Below are 13,479 nucleotides of genomic sequence, written 5' to 3' on the forward strand. Positions count from 1 at the left end.
TTGTTTTTTTAAAACCCTCATTTTTTAAAAAGGAGACCCTTAAAAGGTTTTACGCTGGTGCTCATTTGAGAGAAATGCGTGGCTCTCACTGAAGATCTTATTCTCTATTTTAGAGGCTGAATTACTACTTCCTGTCTTTGTAGTTCTTCGCTTCATGGCTGCCAGATGCTTTAACAATAACTGAGGCTATTGTAGTTACAGCTTCTCAAAGGCAGCGAAGCATGTCAGTGCTGAAAACAAAGGTGCAGTGGCTCACAAAGAACATTCAGCCAAAAAAAAAGAAACTCATTATTGTGTTTTTAAGCGTTATGTTCAAAGTAGATTGAATATACATTACAACATTCATAAGTCACACCATGTGAGGTCATAACTGAGCTGAAGCTGATTTCCAGAGCTCTGCTGTAGAGGGGGGAAAGGCTTTTCCATTATCTTAAAGAAATAAACAGCAATAATAAAATAAAGAGAGACAAAAAGTGCAGACTATCAAACTTGTGGCCCTCTCTGGTTAAACTCCCCAGAACAAAGGGCCACCGCAGCCTCTGTTGTTTGTAGAGACAAGAACAAACCACGATTTTTTTTTTAAATGTTAAAAACTGGCAGCAAGTTTTAGAGATTTTAAACTGCCATCACCGCCCACGTACTGTCACTGCAGTCCACACAGACACTGTGGAGACTTTCGCCACAATTTCTGAAGGAGAAAAAAAAGGCGTCAGATGTGACAGATCTAACACTGGCTGAAGGCTCCGATGCAAAGTTTGGAAAGGAGGTTAGTTCAAGACGAGGCTGCTGTCCCCGATTCCCATCACATTCTGGGCCTAACTTTCTGCCTCACTCACACAGGAGCGACACGACAAGAAGAGCCGCTGGCTTTTCCGCCGGTGCGTTTCACCTTAACGCAGCACATGTAGGCTACCGTGAGGATGACACGATGCAGGTCCTGGGCTTCATGCTGCCGTTTGGGTCATAACCGGTGGAGAGGGAGGAGGGTGGTGGTGGTTACTTAGGTTTAACTAACCATCTCTCATTTTTTCTTTTTTCTTTTTTGGACACACAGACAGATTACGCGACACACACACATTCCCCTGACATGCCTCTCATATATTATGGGTGACCGGGTTATGGAAAACTGAGGTGTCAATCGCTCATATGTGTGTGTGTACGCTGACACACTGTATGGACTGGGAACGTGCATGCGCAGCCAGAGTGCTGGATGTCTCCCTTACATCACCATGGCAGTTTCAGTGGCCCTTATAGTGCGCTGTGAGTGGATGGCAGGTATGAGGGAAAAGCCTTAAACTTACCGCAGTCCTCGCACAACACTCTCTCAACATCCTTCTTCGACTCCGGCTCGCTGGCGTCCACGGGGGCGTACGATGCCTTGAATACCAAGGGCTCGGCGGTGGGGTCCATGAAAAAGATATATCTGTGGTCCTTCTCCACCGTGGTGCACGGGGCCTCGGAACCGAAGTCCCCGACGGTCACGAGCTGCTCCCTCTCGAGGCCGCCGCTGTTGACGGGCCACACATCCAGCACCTTGACATTCACGCTGTAGGGCTCCCGGGAGGAGACGTTCTCCGGGGAGGAGCGCACCTCGCCCTCGATGACCACGGCTGATCTGTACGCCTGGTCCTGGAGGGAGTTGAGACTCGGGGCGTAACAGGCGAAGGAGACCCCGATGACCAGCATGGAGAAATGCACTGGATCAAGCCTCATGCCGTCAGCCTGTGCTGTGCTGCAGTGCTGCTGGGCGGCGGAGCGAGCTGGAAGAGAGAGACGGCGGCGAACGGGCTCCGGCAGAGCAGGCAGGGCAGAGCGGCAGACCTTGTGGAAGTGTCCATGCCATCTGTGTCTGCCGCTGCTTTCCCCATACGGCTGCTGGCGTCGGATGGGGGGGACACAGCAGCCTAGGAACCGGAAACGGCCCGCTTCTGCATGCTTAAAAATGTGATTGCTGCATTCTCCTTCACCAACCACCCTCCCCCCTCTTATCTCCCCTTTTCCTGAAAGGCAAAACAAGACTCGTAAATTAGTCTCCTCTCGAATCCAGGGCTGAAACCTCTCTTTCTCTCTCTCTCTCTCTCTCTCTCTCTCTCTCTCTCCAGCTAATAGGCTAGCATCGCATGGGTGGGCGCATTGCCTCTTTGGAAAGAAAAAAAAAGCGACTTGCGCGTACAGGGGAATCACAAGAAATGATATGCTGTGCTCCACGCACACGCAGTATCGGCTCCTTTATCCACTTATATATCGTCAAGAGTCCCAGTGTTGCAAATCCGTTAGTCAGGAAGCAAAAAAATTCAAATTAAAAAAAGGGGGGAAATCAACAAACCCCCTACCGCGGAGAGGTCCAACGGTCAGGATGAGAGAGCAGCGGTTATCCGGTGAGGCGTTGCAACAGTAGCGCGCACCCTCCAGCCGCGTCCCCTGCGCCCCTCATCAAACGCGAGCGGCTTACGTGAGCAAACATCACCTGCCCGGTCAACGGCGTCGCCTCGCCTCGCCACGTCCTGCGCAAACACCCTAATGACCCGGGCACCCACCGGCCCACCGGCACGGACCCAACCGGCGTGTGAGCATGCCGGCAGACTCTGTTTGAAAAAAAACAAAACCCAAAAAACCAAACCTCTGCGGGGTGGGTGCAGGAGAAATCACGCACGCGGTGCACAGGCACACCACATCAGCAGCGCGGAGTTGCGTCTGTAGCCAAGCCCTGCACGGCGCCTACTGTGGATCTCCGGTGCAAGAGGTGCAAGAGAGGCTATAGGCGACTGCTACACACACACACACACTGCGGATAGCTGTTGCGATGACTAACGCTGCGAAATTCTCTCAATGGATTCCACGGCATGTAGAGGCGAGCGGGCGCTTCGGAGCTGAGCTCTCTGAGCTGTTAGATGGCCCCTCTGGAAAATATATCTGCTTCTGCAAAGCACGCCCGAATCCCGCTTTTATGTTCAGCGCTGTTTTTGCGAGTCATTACACTTCACAAATGTCGCCTTGCAGTTTTGCCGACTCCTGTGGCAACACGTGGTAGCAACAGTTACCAGAAAATGCGGGTGTTATAATAGAAAGACACAAATATTTTCGCCAATCTGGCTTAGATACAGTGAATAAAGCCTCATTTTCCACTGAATACGCATCCACCAATGAAATGAGACCCCTTTACAAAGTGCTGAGGTTTTTTGGGGGTTTTTTTTATGTTGACCATAAGTATCCCCTCCCAGTCTCTGCCTCCATCAGCCAAGCCATTCATAAGATTTGCCTTTCCCTCCCTGTCAGGAGCTGTGCGACCTTCGTTAGAGGTCAGAAAGACTTTTTGTAGTCCATACAGAGGAAATCAGAAACTATAATGTCACATAGGGGACACTTGGACAGTTTTCATATCTCCATATATATATATATATATATATATATATATATATATATATATATATATATATATATATATATATATATATATATGTAGAGAGAGAGAGAGAGAGAGAGAGAGAGAGAGAGAGAGATAAAGAAAATGTATATAGCCATTTCATCTGAGCATGGCCTCATCTTCCCCTCATCACCAGGGTCAGGGGCCTGCCTCTGTCCATGGTGCTGGACAGCTTTATTTCTCTGTCCAAGCAGGAAAACCACATCCCTGTTCATACATTATTTTCACATGGAGCCAGGAGTGAAGCCGGAGTGCCACTGATCTCTGTGGTTTTAGATGTGCTCAGTCGAATGTTTAGATTGCTCCACATTTTTGCAGTTGTTTCACCCAGCTCACAGAACTGGATCAGCCAATCTCTGATCTATCCTATGACCCTGCCCCACATCATCCCTCCCCACCTACAACCCACATACACAAGGATCAGTCTCTCCTTGATCTAGTCAACTTGGAAGCCCTCGTTCAGAAAGCTCGCATGCAATTTTGGGAATTGTTCTAAATTAGCCTTGAAAACAAATCATTTGTTGACCAAGCAAAGTGGAGTGAAAATGATTCCTGCTGTTCACTGGCCAGGGGCAGCCACCACCAACTGCCTTCACAACCTCCCTGAACTCGAGCAAAGGGGGGCACGTTTGTCGCTACATCAGCACTTCAGCAGGGTGCTGATGAGGTCGCTTGAACTTCCCTGTCATGATACACTAATCGTAACAACCCAGCAGTCATTTTGGTAAATGGTAAATGATCTGGTTCTTATATATAACACTCTTCTACTCTACCTGATCACTCAAAGCACTTTTTTTTTTACAGTTCTTGTAGGGAATATGCTTTTCTGTACTTGACACACATTTCTTTGTAGCTGCCCTAGCCACCCTTTCTTTTATGTGAGATTACATCAGTGTCACTCTGCAAAGACAAAGCATAAACCTCCTGTTTTATTCATTTAAGTGCAAGTTTAGAAAAAAAAAAAAACAATTAAACGGTTGCGAATAAAACACAAGAGGTGGTCTTTTTTCATACTTGGTCTACTGATATAAATTATATATTCCAGAGATTATTAGGTCAAACCCCATCAAGTCTCTCCATCTTGTCCTTCTTCAGGTCTGCTACACGGGCACTTGTTGTGTTTACTGCTATTATGACATTTAATAGCATTGATATGATGACATTGCTTTTACTTAACATATGGAAGATGCTCAGACATGAAGATGTGACATGCCTTTGATACAAGCAATAGTCATATCATTTCTTCCATTGCTTTACTGCGTAACTTTTAACAATGCTGTAACTCAGTTACTTCATATAGTTTTTATAATTACCATTATATGACACTTTTCTATGAACACAATTATACTGGAGATCCCAGTGAAAAGCATGTAGTTCCACCGGTGAACTATTTACTGAATTCATGTTTCCCGTAGCTCCTAATTATTAGGGACAGGGATTGGAGGAGTTATGGATGCAGCGTGAGCATGTGGATTGCAGGTGGGATAAAACTAATTTAACAATAAAGGAAAGGTTGTTTTCACAAAGGTTATCATAGTCAACTAAAACTAAAATTCAAACTAGATGTGAAAAAAAATTTTAGTCGACTAAAATTAAAAAAAAGGCTCTTGAAAAATATTAAGACTGAAACAATTGTGTCAACTTTCAAAACTAAAAACCAATAAAAATGAGACTTTGTTGGTGTTTATTGAGACTCTGTTTGTGAGTCTGCTGCTTTCAAGTGTCTGTGTTTTTATTGTCACTTCTGCAATGACTTCCTAAATCCTGTCTCTGACATGTGCCCTCCACACAGCATATATTACAAAGACTACAATGAACACAGAAACTAAAAAAAACTACAATTGAACATTTTCAAACAATAAAAGCTAAACAGAACTTCACTCTTACTGAAACTAAACTGGCTTAAAAGAAAAAAAAATCAAAATCAAAATGAAATCAAAACTAGTTAGACAATACAAAACTGTAATGACTCTGGTTTTCACACATTATGGCTCATTCTATTCCACTAATTTGATACCTAGAATTTTGCAGTGGTGATTGTCTCGTGGACCCCAAACAGTAGTGCTTGTGTTTGTGGGGGTCACCGGGCTATTTATTTTGCCCATATAAAGCGCTAAGTGTCAGGCCTTGAAGTGAATTCCAAGAAAATCAGAATCTTAAAGGCTCCCACTGATAGAGGAGAAAATCATTATCAGAAGTGCTGCCAAACACTCGTGTCACCATGTGTGCCAATAAATGTATAGCAACAGGTTTTTCTTCCCTTTAACTTTTTTTTTAAGCCCTTCAATGTCATTTCCCATTGAGAGAAACAGAGACACACCAGCGTGTCCAGTCACAGGCTAATGATTCACGGTGCTTCGCAGTGCATCAAAATCCCACGCAGCCACCATCGACTGTTCATTCAGAAATTTCTTTTTCACCCCGCTCTCCCTTCCCCGCATCTCCTTCCGTGCGGGTTCGCTGTCCGTGGTGCTGAAACCCCCAAAACGACTGTCCATGGTGCCGAAACACCCGACCCAGTAACCACCAGGTAGGCTAAGCCTTTGTCTGCGCCCTGCTCTTAGCTGTGTTTGACACAGGTTTCAAACCCCGTGATCTTCATTTGCTTAGACCCGCTTATTTATGTAAACACATTTGTCTGTGAGCTCGGCTGCGGAGTTTTAGGCTTTCATTTGCAGTATGCGACTATTTTAACGGCTTAAAATGTAAATTCTGCGAAACGTTGCAAAAACCGCGCGGGGACCTTGAACGCAGCCCGCTCGGAGTACTACAGTAACACCACACTACAGTTACTTTCATTTTTTCACCCTCTTCTCCTCTCTCGTCTCGCGATAGAGCGGCGGAGCGGTTTGACGGGCAGTCGAGGTTGCAGCAGGCAGAGGGAGACGGTGGAAGGTAAAGCAGGGAGGCAGCATCATGGCGGACAGAGACAGTGGCAGTGACCACGGAGGGCCCACCGCAGGCCCCGGCTCGCTGCCTCCGGGCGCAATGGGCGCCATGTCCCGGCTGCAGCACGACACCGAGGAGCTCGCCTCGAAGCGCGTCGACATCCAGAACAAGCGCTTCTACCTTGACGTGAAGCAGAATGTTAAAGGCCGCTTCCTAAAGATAGCCGAGGTCGGGGCTGGGGGAAACAAGAGCCGCCTCACTCTCTCCATGTCTGTCGCCGTGGAGTTCCGCGACTATCTCGGGGACTTTATCGAACATTACGCCCAGCTGGGCCCGACCAACCCGGACATGGTGCAGGATGAGCCCCGGCGGGCGCTCAAGAGCGAATTCCTGGTGCGGGAGAATCGGAAATATTACATGGATCTGAAAGAGAACCAGAGGGGGCGGTTCCTGAGGATCCGACAGACCGTTAATCGGGGGCCCGGATTGGGAAGCGCGCAAGGCCAGACCATCGCTCTGCCGGCGCAGGGTCTCATCGAGTTCCGCGACGCTTTAGCCAAACTCATCGACGACTACGGCGTGGACGAGGAGCCGGCGGAGCTCCCGGAGGGCACCTCGCTCACTGTCGACAACAAGCGCTTCTTCTTTGACGTGGGCTCCAATAAGTACGGGGTGTTCATGCGGGTGAGTGAGGTGAAGCCCACGTACCGGAACTCCATTACGGTTCCCTGCAAAGTGTGGTCCAAATTCGGTAACACCTTCTGTAAATATGCGGAGGAGATGAGGAAGATCCAGGAGAGGAGTAGAGAGAAAAGGGCCTCGGAACTGCTACCTGAGGGCCCGCACGGCGGAGACGACGGCGACGATGACTGACGCGGATTTTAGGAGAGCTGACATGAAACAACCGAGACAACGTTGGACTCTGAAGAGAAAAAAAACAACCCAGACTTTTAACTGTAAAATAGAAAGAGAATCTACAAGGGAATCACCCCACACACACAACCTTCACAGACATGGCAGCACCTCTGCTGTCTCCTCGCTCATTTTACTGGATGTCACCCCACTTACCACCCATGTAACAGTAAGCCGCTGCTATCAAGGACTGAACTGTAAGATATGAACCGTTTCCTACTTGATTTAAGTGACAATGAACAGAGTGTTTATATCTCTATCGATGACAGATTTTGCACACATCAAAGCTATTTCACAAAAAAAAATGTTTAAGTGTTTTAAAAACTGGTAATAGACCTAAGATTTAATCAAAATAAAACCAGAGGTTTAGAGTATAAAGTCTTCATGGAGAAGGAATATTTGACATCAGCACAAAGAGGATATATTATGGACTTTATGAAACCAAAATCCGAATCCAGATGTATAGTTTATTATAAAGGTACGCAGAATAAATATGGCAATGCTCAATGAGTTGCAGAAGGCAGCACTGCAGGCCTTGTAAACACCTGTCAGCATGCGTGTAGGCACATGTTTTGAAAAGAAGTTGGCAAAGTAGGCTGTAGTCTCTAATTTGGCCTAAACGTAGTCGGCTAATGGAAGCATTTCTCTCATGCCATTATGGAAAAGGTTGAGACACAAACCTAAATAGCCTATGTGCGCCTCAAACAAATGGGTTAAACCTATCTCTGAGCTACTCTATTGAATATCAACCCTCTTGCACCATGTCCACATAAACTTAAATGAAAAAAGTGCTAACTTAGATGTACTAATTATGATTTTGTGAATCAGCTGTAAAAGAAATTCCTTATTAAGATGCCCACGTTTTCTGTGGGATTTTTTTCTTTACGTTGTTGTTTTTTGTTTTTTCTTTTCCTCAAGGTGGTGGGGGATGCAAAAGGATATTAAAAAAGGTCCATATGTGGGAGCGCAAGGCGCAGAAACAAACAGACAAAAAAAGACGCGTCAGCGCAGCGCGCGGCGAGGCAACGCATCCTCTCTGACGTCATTACGACCCGTGCCTTATACACTCCACTCGTTTACGTGTTCTCACGTGGATGGTCTGTGACCTCGACCGCTGTATGTTTTCATTTACGAGTGCTGTTATGTAGGCAGAAATATATACTCACCAGGGCTGTGGGATTCACACCCCTGCAGTGCATGGAGCATGCGTGGCAACACCAAAAGTAAAGCTGAAAGGCTGCTAGGAGCTGGGGGCAGGGGGTGGGTCCAGTTGTGTTCTTGGGTGTTGTTGGCACTTTGGGGGCTATGCATGTTGTGCTATGGCGCAACATGGAGCCCAGAATCCCTAGCCGCACCCCTGGCTCAACGGACTGATCGGTGCCTCCCGAGATCTCACTGAGTGTGCGCGAGCGTGGAAAGTAAGCTGGAAATGTTATGGGTGGCTTTGCTCACCATATGCACCATGATGTTAAAAAGAAAAACAAAAAATGAAAAAAACAGCAACAACAACAAAAATATATAAATACAATAAAAATAAAAAAACGAAAACCCAGGAGCGGCTGGATGAGGCTTATTTGTCAGAGCTGAGATGGATGCTGTTAAAGAGCCAGGCAGTCAGCCAGCCAGGCAGGCCAGCCGGCCGGTCCCATGCAGTCAGTACGAATGCGGTCCAGCGGATGTAGAGGCCTATCAGTGCAGGGCCGAGGCAGTGTCTATCTCTTTATGGTGCTACAGCCCCTTGATCGCTCCTTGGGGGCCTCGCCGCTCAGAATATGTCACTTTTGCATTGTTATTCTGATGCTTCTTTTTTTCCCCTTTCCTCCACAGTATGTCGTCCAAAACGTGTCAGGTTTCCCCTCCCAGCCAGAGACGAAGCCACTGACTAGTGTAGGACATTTTATATTAGTGTGCAATATTGTGTACGTGCCAATCGTGGCATTGTATCACGTGTATAGACGAAAAAAATGTATAGGCTATGTGATCAGTAGATATTTGAAAGCATGATGATGAAGTGGATGCATCGCATTATATTTCCAAAATGTGAAGACTTTTACTTCTCGAGGTGAAAAAAGTCAGACTCGTTGTGAGTTTTTTTTAAATTGTTTTTCTTCCTGTCACTTTCTGTAAACCAGTAGGCTGCCTTGTCTGTCTCTCAGTGCGCGTAGACTAGCTCGGGTATTTTACGTCCTCCCTTAGGAAAACGAAAAAAAAGTTCTCCTCCAAACACACAACACAGACCGTCAACAACCTCTGACTGTCTCCATGTTGGCCCTTCTACACTAAGCTTGAATAGTATCTTGGGACTTGGGTCCAGGGGTGGCTGGCATACACACACATACACGCACGCACAGACACACACATACTCTCCCCCTGTTAAGGCCTCTTGTTGATATCTGAGTGTTTGGGAGGCCTCTGAAGTGTTTTGAATTGTGTCTAGAACTGCACAAGGCCTCCTGTCATTAGGAGAAAGAGAACTGTGTGCTTGGAGCCTGAGTGCGAGCCCTCGCTCACCTGGGACTGCAGTACAGGTGAACCGCAGTTTGACTTAGGCTTTTCTGGGGTTTCAATCGAGCCGGGTGATAGCGATCAGCCGCGGCAGAAGCCAAAGGACAGAGGAGTTTGTTGTTGTTTTCATGGCGAGGATCACAATCCCCTCTGATGTGGGAAGACTCTTGTCGCAGTCTCGCTCCCTTTCCCAGGCGTTAAAAAAAGGCTTGTTGCTTGTGCACTATTCATCACTTAGGACGTGTAGTCCATCCCTTCATTTTGACTCAGCTGACTCAGCCCTGCACTGAGGTCCTGCTGAACTCTCAGTGTGTTAAATACGACTGAGCCTGTCGGTGTGGCATGCCACCTAGCTGACGGGAAGGGAACACTTTAGAGGCCTCAGCTGGATAAAAGCGGCTAAAAGCGAGGCCTACCGTGTATGTAGGAGAGCTGAGGCCGGGCCGAAAGCAGAAGTCCCCGGAGCACACTTGGGCTCCTAAGGTGTCACAAGTTCAATCCTTAGTTTTAAAAGCTGATTTGTGTCTGATTGGCTGCGTTTGTGATGGCAGGAGAAGAAAAAAAGGTTCCAGAAAATCCCATCTGTTCACCACAGGACTGTTTCTGGCCCACGTTTGTCTCAGTGACAGTGAAAGGCCCGATGAAGCCTGGCACTGCACTGTAAGGGCTTACCAGCAGCAGCAGCAGCCTGCCACAACCTTCCAACCCGGCTGCAGACAGATCGAGTTAGGACCTTTCTCTCTGGAAATCTCTTCCACTTCTTACAGAGATGATTATATTTCCTCACACTGCCCTCAATACAAAAAACATTTATTTTCATTGAATGCACGTACAAACCACCTATGACTATGTGCCCAGAAAAGCACATCTGAGGTCAACCTGAGTTCATCTTGAGGTCACCGCGAGTCTGAAGTCACTGTGGTGATACAGCACTTATTCCCCAAAGTGTTCTAGCTTTAGCCTGACTGACTTTAATCATGTCTGCTACATGCTAAGACTGGAAATACGACGCTTCCTTTCTCTTTTTCTCTAATGGCCAAATATGAGGAGAGCCTGAACATGCTCATAGAGTTCACTTTGTGAATGCCTCACTCTGTGAAACGCACACATTGTTCGCTTCTTTTTTTGTTTTCAAAAAAGATTTAAACATGTGTTCTTTTGTTTTCTCCAGGTGCTACTGGGTCGGTTGTGTTTTTAGCGTTGAACGTGGCTTTTTCGGGCCTTTGTCTGAAGCGTACTTCCGGTGCGATCAAACCTGATTTTGTGAGACCTTTACCTGGAGTCACCTCGCAACCACGTTGTGCCCACATCTACACAGTCATCCATCTCTAGGACTTAAATGCAGCATGGTAGGCGGATGCCGTTCGTCTCGTTTTCTGTGTCAGCGGACGTGATGGTGTGCCGTCTTCGGGTGGCTCCGGACGGGTTGGATGTGCATGAGCGATGCTGCTCTGTGCTTGTTAGCGCCGTTTCAATTATTTTCTCCACAGCAGCAGCCATCATAGTGATCTCTCACCATGATGTTAACCGAACTTTCGCCCGCAGTATTCATTTGTCAGATTTGACTTAAGTGTGCCGTTTTCTTTCGTTGATCAGACTACAGGTAACCAGACCATTCCTGGTCAGACTGAGGAGAGGTTAAGTTGTAGATGCAGCGATATCTACTTGCTGCACGCACCTCAGTGTCAGATTGCTAGGATGGCTCCGCTGTAGGTGGGAAACAAACCGTCTATATGACGGTTTAACAGAAAACTTCCACAAATGAAACGCGGCTGCCGGCTCGCGCCTCCACCAGACTATACGAGTACTAACTAAAAAAACAAAAAAAGTAAAGAACTGACTGAACTTCTGTTAAGGTGTTCAAAACAACCAAATGTGCTCTGTTTCTGGTTTCCAGTGTTGTAGTCTTTCATTGGCCATTCGGACTTTCTGGTTAATCACACAACCAATCGCAGCCTCTGGTCAAAGCCAAGCACTATATGACTCATTAGAAAACCACAGACAGAGGAGCTCATTCAGCATGTCTTCTGTTTGCACACGCACCGAGCAGTAGGGTCCACCGTGTTCGCAGACTGTAAAAGCTACTGTTGTGTATAGTTCTTGAAGACGTCCTTGAAGCTGTTCTGGAGATGTTGGGTTAAATGGATCCTGGATTTTTAAGGGGGTGGGGTCAATGCACAATGAACATATCCCATTGTCACCGTTTGGTCTCAATCCCTTTACCATCCCCATAAGAGATAATATGTTGTATCTTTCGAAAATATTTTATCTGTGGCGTGTGTGTGTGTGTGTATATATATATACATATATATATATGGTTTGTTATATATGATGCTCCTCCTTTCAGAAAAATATAACATGTAAACAGGAAAAACATTGCTGTTTTTTTCCTTTGTATTTTATACTTACAGAAAGCATTGAATAAAAATGGATAAATACTTGCACTTTAGATATATTAAGAAAAATAAAAATCTGCATATTATTTTTGATAGGGATCTCACATTTAAAGAGTATAAATTACAGGCTTTGTGACTATTGCTGGACAGAGATGTATTGAGTTCTACTTATTGAAGTATATTTTGTCTGTGTCAGAAGGTTTACTAAAGTAAATTGCATGATAAAGTAGTGCTACACCGATATTGGTTTTTTTTGTTCGTTTTGTTTTGTTTTTTTAGTTGATAAAATGTCTGAAAACTGTGATAACGACCCTCTTGTATCATGTTTAACCTCTCCTCACCCATTCTAGGATATTTCTTACTGAAATATGGCCTTTTCCTGACTATATGACGATGGTGCTTACTTTGGCTTTGACATCGAGCTCATCCTATACATCTCGACATCATCATCATAATTCGCGTCCTTACACTCCATTCCTTTCTGTTATGTACTCTCACTACCTTATTAAATTTCCGTTGATGGCAAAAAAATAAAACAAAGGTGTGCTGTTTTGTACATTGCTGTTTGTTTTAATGTTGAGGGAGCTTTGTTGTCTGAAAAATGACTAATGGCGCAATAAAATGTCATTCCACATGTCCTGGTCTCTGCATAGCTGTCTTTAACTTCACAATGGTCAGTTTTTTAACAGACCCGGGCTCGATGAACCCCAACCAGCAGGAATTGCTGACTGAATTCAATATACTATTACCAAAGTTATTAGTTTCTTTTTTTTTTAAGAAAATCTGCCAAGTTTCTATGCACAACGAGAAAGACAATATACACCGATCAGCTGCGACATTAAGTTACCCTTGTTCATTCTACCCAAAGAAGCTCTCACCTATTCGGACAGGAAGCTGGACCTCTCACGGTGTCCCGGCAGGGTGGTGCCTCTATCAGTCAGGCTCATTTATGCACATCCTGCCACTGTGTGATCAGATTGGGATCAGGAAAAGTCAGCACCTTTGACTCCCTGTTGTGTTTTCCAGGCTTTCATGGGCTGTATTTGGAGCGTGCTGGGGCACATGTTGTCATACGCAACCATAACGTTTCTGCAGCCGCCACGTGTCAGAGTTGCATCTGCTCGAATGCAAAGCTCTACCAGCAGAACATTGCACTGCAACAAGATGATTGATGTTATTCACTTTACCTGCCTATGGAGCTCGGAAAGATAGTAACTGGACTTCTTTAAATTTCTTGAAGATGTTTCACCTCTCATCCAAGAGGCTTCTTCAGTTCTAAAAGCCTCTTGGATGTGAGGTGAATTGATTGGTGGAGAATCTACACAGACACTTTACCTGTCAGTGATCTTTTAT

The 13,479-nt window shown here is 45.9% G+C and overlaps 2 protein-coding genes across 3 annotated transcripts in view; one reads left to right on the top strand and one right to left on the bottom strand.

Annotated features, from left to right (window-relative positions):
• The window catches only part of LOC146677250 (pro-neuregulin-2, membrane-bound isoform-like), a 71,077-nt gene extending 68,215 nt beyond the window's left edge, over positions 1 to 2,862 (bottom strand). Inside the window, exon 1 of one of the 2 annotated variants that reach the window (XM_085419676.1) lies at positions 1,302 to 2,862. In XM_085419676.1, coding sequence (XP_085275802.1) covers positions 1,302 to 1,713 — 412 coding nt within the window. In that variant the 5' untranslated portion in view covers positions 1,714 to 2,862. The remainder of the gene's footprint in view (positions 1 to 1,301) is intronic. The other variant, XM_085419683.1, reaches the window with a different exon arrangement.
• A 3,396-nt stretch (positions 2,863 to 6,258) lies between these two features.
• On the top strand, positions 6,259 to 12,779 carry purab (purine-rich element binding protein Ab). Its single transcript, XM_085419693.1, has 2 exons — positions 6,259 to 7,422; positions 8,144 to 12,779. The coding sequence occupies exon 1, from the start codon at positions 6,341 to 6,343 to the stop codon at positions 7,184 to 7,186; it is 846 nt and encodes a 281-aa protein (XP_085275819.1). The 5' UTR covers positions 6,259 to 6,340; the 3' UTR covers positions 7,187 to 7,422; positions 8,144 to 12,779.
• Positions 12,780 to 13,479: the final 700 nt, after the last annotated feature.

Source organism: Rhamphochromis longiceps, linkage group LG2 (genome assembly GCF_057381845.1).
Source record: "Rhamphochromis longiceps isolate RC_006_pf linkage group LG2, R_longiceps_female_GT1.1, whole genome shotgun sequence".
NCBI classification, from domain to species: domain Eukaryota; kingdom Metazoa; phylum Chordata; class Actinopteri; order Cichliformes; family Cichlidae; genus Rhamphochromis; species Rhamphochromis longiceps.